Source organism: Xiphophorus hellerii, chromosome 10 (genome assembly GCF_003331165.1).
Source record: "Xiphophorus hellerii strain 12219 chromosome 10, Xiphophorus_hellerii-4.1, whole genome shotgun sequence".
Lineage (NCBI taxonomy): Eukaryota > Metazoa > Chordata > Actinopteri > Cyprinodontiformes > Poeciliidae > Xiphophorus > Xiphophorus hellerii.
In genome coordinates this window covers 15,747,282-15,759,538 of record NC_045681.1, presented here as the reverse complement: position 1 = coordinate 15,759,538, position 12,257 = coordinate 15,747,282, and the positions used below count along the sequence as shown (strand labels likewise).

General features: G+C 41.2%; 1 protein-coding gene across 5 annotated transcripts in view; it reads left to right on the top strand.

Annotated features, from left to right (window-relative positions):
* LOC116726953 (PH and SEC7 domain-containing protein 1-like) overlaps positions 1-12,257 on the top strand; it is a 60,645-nt gene that overhangs the window by 3,113 nt on the left and 45,275 nt on the right. For 3 of the 5 annotated variants that reach the window (XM_032573923.1, XM_032573922.1, XM_032573921.1), the window contains exons 3-4: positions 838-1,369; positions 2,969-3,436. In XM_032573923.1, coding sequence (XP_032429814.1) covers positions 838-1,369; positions 2,969-3,436 — 1,000 coding nt within the window. Of the gene's footprint in view, positions 1-837; positions 1,370-2,968; positions 3,437-8,774; positions 9,631-12,257 lie in introns of those variants that run through there. The other 2 variants (XM_032573924.1, XM_032573926.1) reach the window with 2 other exon arrangements.

Below are 12,257 nucleotides of genomic sequence, written 5' to 3'. Positions count from 1 at the left end.
AGGTTTTAAATGTAAAGATAAATTGGCTGATTCATCGGTTTCTGTTTTTTTCTACAGTTAATTTGTGGTTTGTATTTCTGGCTGAGTAATCTGGGAATTATTAACTGTGTCAAAAAGACAAACCACATGACTCAGTCAACCAAGCAGCTCTGCTCATTACAATAATCTCACCAAGGTGTCAGGGTGCAATCACTTAAGTCGAACTCTAGTTTGTTTGCGTAGAAAGTCTGTTTCGTTAGAGGAGATGTGAATGTGTAATCAAACTCCGATGAGGACCAAAGAAGCAAACTCTGGTCTGCATTAAAACCCAGGTCTAAGTTATGTTGAAGGGAACTCGGTTTGAATGGAAATGCAAACACCAAGCGGACCAGAGACCGCTCCAAAAGCAGGAAGTAGACTATAGTGCAGGGCATTCTGGGTAAATGCAACCAAAACAAACGTGCAAGCTTAGCAATAGCGGGAGAAATGATTTGTAGGTTTTACAGACAAAAGAGAACTCTTACAACCGCTAAAATCTAGTACCACTCCATTCTGGTTAACATTTTGTGAAGAAGAAAGTTGCAGTCAGTGTCTTCTTCTGAGGTTTTTGGTCCTTCTACGAGAAAGTTTATTAAAATGCCTAGAGATTTAAGAAATAGAAAGCTCAGACTGTGAAATGCTCAGACATGAAAGTATGGATTCTTTAATTCGAGCCTGGCAAAGATCTGAACATAGTTAGCAAGATTTCACCTAGAACTAATAATGCACACTCCTATTCCCATGATTGTATGCATAAAAGATCAATCTGAGCTCCATTTCCTCATATTAATCATGTTATTAAATCATGCTTCTTTCTAGATTCCCTGGAGGCCTCCACAGCGCCCCCCAGTGGTAACTCCAGCGAGTCTCCCACCCCGACTCCTCCATCCTCCCTGCCTCTGCTGTCGGCCAATCACGACGTTCAGCACGTGGAGGTCGAGCTGGTGACTCCTCCCCCTGCCGCCATCGGGATGTCCCCCAAAACGGGCATCATTCGCCGGACGCTGAAGTATTCCGAAACGGACCTGGATGCCGTCCCGCTCCGCTGCTACCGCGAGACGGACATCGACGAGATTTTGCTGGCGGAGCAGGACGACGCCGACTCCGCCTTTGGCAGCAACCGCAGCGTGCAGGGCACATCTGGGGCTGGGAGCAGCCCTCTGAGGGGGCTGGCCTATAGGAGGACAGGTGGGGAGGAGGAAGAGGGGAGTGAGGATGAAGAAGAGAAGGATGAGGAAGAGGAAGAAGAGGAAATGGTGAGCTGGGCGAGCGTGAGGATGCAAGGCGACAGCAGGAAGCAGCGGTATGCTGCTGAAGAGGACCCAGAGGTGTTTGGGCATCTTCTGACGAGGTGAACAAGTTTCCCTCAGGCTGAAAACACACACTCACCGGCCACTTTATTAGGCACACCTCGCTAGTACTAAGATGGATGACCTTTGCTCTCTGAGCTGCTTTAATCCCTTACAGCAGGGGTGTCAAACTCCAGTCCTCAAGGGCCGCTGTCCTGCAGTTTTTAGATGTGCCACAGGTACAAAACACTGGAATGAAATGGCTTAAATACCTCCTCCTTGTGTAGATCAGTTCTCCAGAGCCTTGCTAATGACCTAATTATTCTATTCAGGTGTGGTGCAGCAGAGGCACATCTAAAAGTTGCAGGACAGCGGCCCTCCAGGACTGGAGTTTGACACTCCTGCCTTACAGGTTGAACAATTCCTCAGAGATATTGGTCCATTTCATCATAAAAATATCATGCAGTACATGTGTTTTTCACATCCCAAATGTTCCACTAGACAGAGGTCTGTAGGCCACATCGGCTATCAGACTATGATAAACTTTTTTTCACGTTAAAGAAAATAGTTTGAGGTTATTTGAGCTGTGATTTGTTCCATTGTCCTGTTGGAAATATGGAAATACATGTCAGAAAATTTGTGTAAAGTGCCAAGAAAATATCCCCACAGCATTACATAACCATCACCTTTAGTAACATTTCAATTCTGGCTCACCAGCTGACTTGTAGCTGAAATCTAGACTCATCAGACTAGACAGCTTTCCTCCAATCTCTTATTGTAAAATGTTGGTGAGCCTACGTGATTTTCAGCCTCAACTTCCTGTTTTTAGAAATGTCCGAACCCTCTGTTAGAAATTCAACAAGTTGTCTTAAAGTCTGGATCAGGAGTCTGCAACCTTCGGCTCCGGAGCCATAAATGACTCTTTGGACCTTCCACAATGGATCTTAATTACTTTGACTAAAAATGAAAAAAGAACCAACTAATATTTTTAAATTTAGATATACCAACAAATGCATGTTTTTCAGTTTATTCTGAAATATTTGCATCGAATTTCCTAAAAAAAAAAAAAAAGACATTAAAAGTCATTCTAGTGAATTTTGCTGTCATTAGAATTGCACTAAAATCTTTTTTGTCATTAGGTTGGAATCTCTGTACTTTTGTATTTTTAAAATAATTTTCCATCCCACAGAAGAAAAAAATTCATCCTCTTTTTATCTGCAGCGTAAAAATCCTAAATATAGAAATAAATAGGTGGTTCTTAAAAAATGACAACTAATTTCCTATAGTTTATATAAATATAAAATTATAAGTTGCCTTTAGATGAGTTGTATTTGGAGAGTAAAGGTTGCTGCTGGCTCAGATGAATGAATGAATTGAACTGCTGTCATGCGATTGGGGGGTTGGCCATCCATGCTAACAGGCAAGTGAAAAGGTGTGCCTAATAAAGTGGCCAGTGAGTGTATATAAAAAGAAAACTGAGCTGTGGGGGAGTTTTGCTCCAGCATAAATCTGGATCTGAATCTGCATGTCTCCTCCGACCTCATTTCCAGCTTGGTCGTAAACACACATGTTCACATTAATTATTCAGGATGAAAAAGTAGGTTTTCATCCTGGCAACATCCGATTTGTTCCATTAACATAAAAACCCTTTTCCCGTTTAGACCAATGGAAACATTTTTCGACAACCACAATCCGGCCCTCAAGTCCCCCATCCTGGTCTCCGGTCCCCGCTGCGCCGCTGAGGATACATTCAGCAGCCATTTTGAGAGCATCATGGAGTCCCACCGAGCCAAAGGGACGTCCTACAACAGCCTGGACAGCGAGGAGCTGCTGACCTCCAGCACCCAAACTGTTCTGAGCTTCGATCTGCCCACGCTGACGCCCGCCATGCACGGGCCGGTGTACCAGAGCGCCCGTCAGATTGTGCAGCTCAGCTTCGCCCCGTTGGCACACCACGAGAGGCCCAGTCTGTCCGATTCTATCTTTACGGTGACGGGGGACTCGGACGCCACGCGGGCCCCCTCCAGTGAGAGGCTGAGCAGCGGCTCGGATGATGTGATGCCAAGAGGGCGAGAGTGTGCACAGCTGGGGAGCAGCTGGTACATCAACCCGTCTTTCTCTTTGTCCAGGTGGGTTCCCACAGCTGGTAGTCTTCCTCCGAAGGGAAGGTCACCCGTTACAGGCTTGTGGACGCCAACATGTTGCATGTTTTCGTCAGAAAACAATAAACCAAACACTTCATCAACTCAGCCAGTCAGATAATGTCATTTTATCCCTCATGGGGCACTTCACAGCTTCACGTCTTACAAGCTGCATTCCCATTGACCTTAAAATTACAAAAATTGGAATTACAAAAATAAACTTGCTTAATGGAAATACGCCAATTTTGGAAAAATTCAGATTTTTCAATAAAAAGTTTTTGCGCTAGAATGAGATGGTTTTTCAACTGTAACAAAATTAGTGTAAGAAAACCAATGGAAATTTTTTTTTGCATCATGCGAGTCGTGATCTCACATGAAAAAGATAAAAAGTGTTAGGAGGATGATGGCACATCGTGTTTTTTATTGACTTACTGCAGCAACAAACTCTTAATTGTGTCTCTTATTTAATGGAACATCACAATTGCGAAATTGTCTTTTTGACACTGGTGGAATATCAACAATGTTTTGCACACGTTTGTAATGAAAACACAGATGGTTCAGATGGTTGGAAACCCAAAAATCTTATTCTGACATTAGAACACTCTTAGGTTGTGACTTATAGCATCAGTGAGGTATTTAAAAACAAACTTAGAGCTTGTTTTTAAGTAAACAGGGCAGGTATATTCAGGCTGCAAGGAGGGGAGAGAGAGCAATACTATAAAAGATAAGAGTAATGTGGACGTTGCTTTCCTTTATCTTGTTGAGGTTTCAGTGCCTTTGTACAGAGTTGGCTGCTCTCTCTGGCACGGCAGTGGAAATTCAAATCTGCTCCTACTATAAATCATTTTCTATTGCTCACAGCAGGAAAGCTTCAAAAATCCTTTGAATGTTGCTAATTTATCTTTGTACATTACAATTCCTAAAGACAAATCAGAATCGGTTTATATCTATATTGTCAGGTAAAACAATATAGAGTGGATGTCTACCACAAAACTGAGGGATTGATTTCCTAATTCTGTACCATCTAACTGTAGGACATGTGAAGTCTTTTTGTGTGCTGGAATTTATATTGACAGAACAGCTTTTCATGGGTAGGAATATGATTAATATCATAAAATGTTCAGTTTGTAGTTCATCTGAGCCACTATGCCCACCTACTCACTGTCATACAGGAAAACTCTGGTGATAAAAGTCCTTAAAACAGTAGTCTCCAAAATAGCAGACTGTTGTTTGGAGGTTTCCCCTGGATCCAGATCGATTGTAATTGAATTAGGAGTTAAACTTTAGTTTATGTTGATTGATTCATTATAAGAACAAAATAAGACAGTAAGAAAAATAAACACATTTACTTGCCCTTTTCTTAATTCCCTCATTTGTGGCTCACTAGTAACATCAATATACTTACTGAACCCTGTCAAGTGGTTGAAGTAAAACGTTAGCCAGCAAAAAAGAAATGCGAGCCAAGAAATATACTGATCAGGAAAACAAAATCTAAAAAAATGAGTGGTACATTTTTAGTTAGACAGGAATAGACTTGTTTCAGTTTCAGTTTATTTATAAAGTGCCAAAACTTATGTAATCCAAGGGCACTTTACAAAAAAGTAGAAAACATCCATCTTATTTATAGAAATATAGTCAATTGAATTCAGCGGAGGGGTGCTGGTGCCTAGCTCCAGTGAACATTTTGGGCAAGAGGCGGGGTACACCCTGGACAGGTCGTCAGTCTGCCGCAGGGCAACACAGAGACAGACAAGACGCACAACCATGCACACACACCTAGGGAGAATTTAGAGGGACCAAAACAGTCATGCTTTTGGACTGTGAAGCCAGAGTACCCAGAGAGAACCCACTCAAAGGGAGAACATGCAAACTCTGGGCCGGGAATCGAACCCAGGACCTTCTAGCTGCAAGGCAACAGTGCTACCAACTGCACCACTTCAGTCAATTATGCATGTTGAAATTCAATCCTAGTTATAAAACGTTGAATCACTCAGTTGGTTGTTTCAACCCAAATCCAGCCGATTACGTCAAGATACTGGCTTTTTCAGCAGTCCCTCTTAATTTACACATAATGCATGTTTCCTCTTGGAGATGTTGCTGTTTCTGTCATATTGAGAGACAGAAGTTTATGAAACATAAAAATATTTGCAACAAAAGCATAAAACCACTAATCATTGTTGTTGTTTTCCAAATATACTTTATGAGATGCTCATTTCAAAAACCTGTTAACATTATTGAATGTAATGCAAACCTGAAGCCATAATTTAAACTTCAACATTAACTCAGCACTAAATCATTGCCACTACGTGCAAAGCCAAGTTTATGAACAAATCCAGGAACTGTTTAATCCGACAGAGTCAGGAAAAACTATGAGCCAGAGTCAGTGAGAGAGCTGACTGATGTTCTGGCTGAATGGGAGCAAATCCCTGCAGTTGAGACCCAAAATCTGCCTCAAAGCCCGAAACCCGTAGAGCCGCAGCGTTTAAAGCTGTAGATTAGCGCCGATCACTCAGGAGGGAAGTTTTCAGGGGTGTAATTGCACATGCATCATATGAGGCCATTAAAAAAAAGAAGCCTAAACAGGAAAAAGCCTTTAAACTGAATACAATCGGTACTTGGACGACCTCAGATTTTCTGCTATGTTCTGTACGTTTAAGTCAAAGGTCTAAATTACAGTTAAACCCCGAGACGTTTGTTTTAGATTGAAAACAACACAACCCAGATACAACATTACACTCAGTTTTACCTTGTTCCTCTCATTCTGACCCTCACCTAAAACGTTAGCACACATATGGATCACGACGGAAAGAACCACAACCTTCTTATGTAATATGGTTTTATTTTAATTTATCCTATTTTTATTTTAAATTTGTAAAAAATGTGCTTGTTTATTCTTTGAGTCTATTTTTTGCTTCGTCAAAAAGTCGTTTCTCCAGACATGTTATCCTTGTTACGCTGCTCTTGGCAGTTGGCGGTTGCCACAGCAACCAGCAACTGACAGCTCCTCCCCCCTTTTTTCTGTTGCCGTCTGTAACTGCCGTCAACTTGATTTCCTCTTTTGTTAGAATAAATACAGTGGACCTGAGTGTGTCTGTCGTGAAGTCGGCCTACTGGACTTGAGGCGAACGTAGAAGCTGAAGTTAGCTCCATCTTTAGAGTGGCCAGACCCAGCCGTAAAAAAAGGGCCATGTTTCATGTTGAGAATGTCGCCATTTTGAATTTCTAACACAAATGCCTGCACACATCTAATTCTGCGACCGAGTCTGGAGCTGAACGGAGTGTGTCCACTGCTCTCTTTTGTCTTTCTTTGAACAACTGGCTGAACACCATCCAGGAGTTAATGACAGGGATGTGGACTAAAACTTTCCTTCTGGTTGGTCTTAAAAGAAGCAAATTGGGTGATTTGTTACCATTTGAAGCTGAGATTGCAGGTTACAAACTTTTGACATGCAGGAGAAACTAAAAGCACATTGTTGTTAAAAACATTCCAGTGTTAATTTTATTGTATTTTATTTTTTCCAGGAACTTCAGATGTTCCTATTTTAACATCTTGGTTGGTGAAATCAGGGCAGCTTTAGACACAGTTGAGTCAAGAAACAAATGAAAATCTGTACAGAACTATCAATGCTGGTTTATTTCCTCTGAGAACAAGGTGTAAAGTTTTGCCTGAATATTCTTCATATTCTTCATATTAAAAAGCTAATATGCTTTTCCACCAACTTTAGAGCATATGTGCGTTTGTGTGTGCACATCCCTATACATGTGTGTGTGTGTGGGGGTGGGCGTGTGTGTGTGTGTGTGTGTGATTCTCCTTGAAAAAAGCAGTGCTGCAGTGGCTTAAAGTGAAGGTCACAGCATCAGCATATGGTCCCATGCTGTCTACCGCACAGATTACACAGGAATGTGTAAATCCATCTTGGACTAGTTCCTTGTCAGTGTGTGTTTTCATGCACCTGTGCTTCCAGGTATCATGGATGAGAGTGTAGGTGAAATGCATATTTTGATTTTATGCATGAAGGTGGGCTTTTTGTGAATGTATGGTAGAACAGAAAGCTGTTGCTGTAGCTATGAAAGACTCCCCTTGATTATTCATTCCAGTATGCTGCTCAAGAGCTTTTTAAAAATCTTTTTATCATTCTATCCTTAAAACATGTGGAGCATTATCTCCACATGTTTCCACTGAGCTTGTATGACATATTAAAGTCAAACTATGGTCGTTATCTGTTTGACTTTTTGTCATTGTCACAATGATTTAGAAACTGACCGCACTGCAGAGGCAGAAAAACCAGCGCGCTTGTTGCTTTGTCCACCAGAGGGCACCAAACGACATTGGTTGAGTCTGGCTTTCAACTTCTGTAAGGTTTTGTGTGTGTGTGTGTATTTGATACATTTTCCTAACACACACTACACTGTGGGACCGGCTGCTTGGGGAAAAGTGTTGATTTTGGGCCAGGGTTTAGGTTTAGGTGTGAATTGTGTTTAGGCTAGGGTTAGGTATGTACTGGTAATGGTTTAGGTAAGACTGAAGAAATTAATGGATGTCAATGAAAATTCCTGGTAAAGATAGAGAAACATAATGTGTGTGTACTTGTTTAGCTGTTATTCTTAGGACCATTTCTGGCATATTTACTAACTTTGTGAAGACTGATGAGCCTTGTGGGGACCAAAGCCCGGTTCTAACACGGTAGAGCCTCTTGTTCAGGGTTAGGTTTCGGGTTGGGCATGTAATAATGATTAGGTTTACTGCATGGATTGTAGAAAAGAATGAAAAATGAACAGAAGTCAATGCAATGTTCTTTGAACTAAATACTATGTGTGTGCTTGTAAGGAAGTAAGGAGTTCAGTCTGCAGTTTCAGCTGATACATTCCTGTTTTATTTGTTTTAAATACTTTTTTTGTTACATAGTCACAATTTCACCTCATTTTTTTAAGACTCTGCACACAAGAACAGGGTTGAGAAGGTCAGTGTTTGCTCAGCGTTGCCCTTATCACACTTTGCTAAAGGCTGTGGAATCCTGGATGGAGACGATGCGGCCCATTTCCCCCTATGACCTTCTTCCCACCTCACAATTATGCGTACTTTGTGTTGATCTATTACATAAAATCCCTGTGGAACATATTTGAGTTTTAAAGACTTTTGCAAGAGCTGTAAACGTAGGAGTTTCGCTCCCCTTTTCTCCTACTCATTCCTTCGTAGAGCCACCCTTTTCAGATGGTCTGGATCGTTGGACAGTGGCTCATTGTGTGGAACTGCCAAGTGGGCCGAGAGAGGCTGACACCGGGAATTCTCTCAGGACCTCTCGGCATTGTGTCGTCCCTTGATGAGTCAGTGCTAACAGGTGGGGTGGCCCAAAGTACAGCGCTGGCTGTTAATCTTGTGGTTGGGAGCTCTTTTGCAAGTCCTCATAAAGCACACGCTGTAAACAGACTCCACTACAGTCTCAGACATTTACAAAAAACCCAAAAAGTCCTCTTCGCCGCAGGCAGGACAAGTTCAGAGACACACAGCCCACAGATATCCAGCTGAAACCCGACACCTTCTAGCTTCTTTTTAATCTGTAGGTGTGTGAAAAGCTTTCACTCACTTAAAAGAAGTTTGTCGGGCATCAATAGACGGACGGGCTGTATGTAGTTGGAGATGCAGTGAGTGAAAGGTATGAATGGAGGCGATTTTTGAGGAGATGCACAAGCCAAGTCTCATTCCAAGCTCTGAATGCGAGGTCAGCAGGAGCGAATGTTTACAGAGGGAAACAGGGAGGGAGAGAGAAAGAGAGAGAGGAGGAGGAGTAAAATGAAGGAAGAGAGAGAAAAACATCAAACGGACAGAGAAAAGATAGAGACAGACAAACAGTTTGAGCGGGTATGGAGGCTTGCTGTGAAGCTCAGATGACGGCAAACGCAGAGAGGGGCAGCGAGAAAGTGAAGAAAAACTCATGAAGTCTCAGCCCAGAGTCAGGACGGAGTCAGACTCTGCCGGTCTCGGGGGAGGTGTTTCTCCGCGTTAGGTCTCTGGACTAGATGGTGATGCATTCAGGGTACGATACGAAGGGGAGGAGAGCGGTCAGTCGAAGGCGAGGTGGAGGTGAAGCATCAGCAGCGGCATCGCGCTCGGTGTCCTTCTTTCAAAGTTCCTCTGCGGCTGGAGACGACCGGCATTTGACACAACGGAGATCCTGCTGCAGGTAGGCCTGGAACCTGCCTCACCTGTTTGGTGAAAAAGGTGTTTACACACCTATCAGGCAGAACATTATGACCACCCATGGGAGGTGATTGACACTAGATGTCTAAATTATATAGATCCCATACACACAGACTGATTAATCTTAAGCATTTAGTTCTGGGAATTCCAAGGATTATGACTTTGCTACTAAGTTAAACACAACATTTACTTTCTTTGAAATGTATATTGTTAGACAAAACCTATAAAAAATCAAAACAGAAATGTTCTGTTACAGGCTGCACAATTATGGTGAAGACTTCTGACTTAAAAGTCACCCACCAGAGAGTAAATCACACCCTCTACTAGCAGTGTCAGCAACAAATCTCAGTAATTAAGGACCTGCCTGTTCAGAGAGTGCTGTATTCCAGCCTATTTATAGAAAGTTGAGTGGAAGGAAAACATGATTAAAAAAGGGCGTATAAACAGGGAAAACAGCACCCTTGAGAGTATTGTGAAGCAACATCTATTCTTTAATAGAGACTCTATGTTCAAGAGCAAGTTAAGAGAAACCAGACCGAACAATGCAATGGTGGAAGATTGAGCGTCTTCAGATCTGCAGATCAACACGACATGGATGTGGTCTGATCCAAAAAACGTTGCTCAGACTTCTGAAGAGTTTACGGCTGGTTCATTGTTGACTTTTCCTCTAAAGTCCCCAGAAGACAATTCTATCAAAATTCAGTCATCCATAGCGGCCTGTGCTCCCAATTAACAGTGCTTAAACGAAGCACCGTCTAAAACGCTTTAGTCATTGCGATGGGTTGAATTATGATTTTAGGGAAGTTTATGATATAAATTTTCTATTCTGGTTGAAGGTTTTTCACTCTGGAAACATAATAACATCAATTAAACTTATATGGTCAGTTTCATCTTACAAATGCCAATAATGGCCAAAGCCTGCAGATGAGATGTGCCTTACATAAGGTTTCAGCTGACAGACCTCTATTGTCGTTTCTTAAAGGTTCTGTTTGGTTTTGTTTATGTGGGGTTCTGTAGGGTAGATCTGAGTTGTCAGTATCTATGCAGCTAGATCTCACAACACAAAGAAAGTCAAGATCATTTGTTGCCTCGAAGAAGTCTGCCGCAACTATCCTGTTTTAGTCAGCATGATTTTATTTAGCTAAATTAGCTCTAGATAATCTCCAACCCCTAAATATTCATGTGTTAGATCGGCCCAGTCAAAGTCCAGAGCTAAATCCTGCTCAGGACCCATGGAAAGACACAACACTGAGTCTGATAATGGAGAAACATTTCACTCTGGATGTGCAAAGCTGCCTGGATAAAAATGCAAGCCACACTTTTCAGATTTGTGTTTGTAAAGCAAAGGAAAACTATGTATGATTTTCTAGTTATGCTCCATTTTGTGTTGGTCTGTCGCATAAAATCAGATCAAATACACTGAAGTGTTTGTGACTTGACAACATGTGAACAGCTTAAGAAAGTTTCTCAAAGCGCTGCAGTGCATCTGGTGAAACCACTAATTTACATTTTATTTTATTTTGTGACTTTTGACGTACAGATAAGAGTTTCCTTGCCTTCAGCCGCCCTTCGAGAAATCTAAATAAAATCTTGTTTTGGATTGTAACTGCAGACTGTCATTGTTTTCTTTGGCCAGCTGGTTCAATATGAGACGCCACACAGCTCTTGATGAAAAGCCCCCCCCATCGTCACTATTTCCTCTAAATGAACCCAAAGACCCCAATTTCTCTCATCCACAGTTTAGCAAAGGCTGTAAAAGTAATTCTCTTTTATCTGTGTGACATAACATGCTTAAAATATTAGTACAGTATAATCTAGATGTAATGAGTTTGCACTTATGAACCAACCAATGCTGTCAATGAGCTTACTTTTGGAAAAGATGGAGGAAACCTGCAAGCCCAGCTATTATGGGTTATTACATTTTATACTCGGAATAAAATAAAACTTGAAATAACATAATTTTTAAATAAAAATTTTAGCACTCCTTTATGCCATGTCTCATACTTCACACATATTGTCAACTTATGAGTGTTTTATTTATCAAATATTTATTTTTTAACTTACATTAGCTCATATTGTGTCTGTTTGGTATTTTTAACACCATTAAATAAAAGCTGGAACAACTTTTTAAAACAATATTGATGTGTTTTTTATGTTAAAAATATTTTTTAACACTGTCTATAATCAATAGAAACATCTTTATTAGAATTAGAGCAATCAAACCCTGCTAAGATCTTCTAAGATGGTAGAGATCCGGGGTTTTTTTTGTGGTCTTTGTCCGACTAGCTGCTAGTTTTAGATAGTTTTGGCCCAAAGAACCATCTGCATTTAGACTAGGTCACTGGTGTGCAACCTGTGGCTCTTTGGACAAAGTTCTTAAGAAGAACTCTGTCCAAAGTTACTGGTTTACTGAGATGTCTTAAGAACTCTGTCTAAAAATGCTTAAGAGTTTAGCAGTGTTTAAAATATAAACCGAACACAAAATGCTAGGTTTAGTGGTTTTACCCTTAAAGAGTAAGGAAGATTTTTTTTGATGAAGTGGCTTTTTTGTGGCAATAAGTTGCAAACAGCATGCTTTTTGACCTAATTTTCCTGATCAAAATTACATTT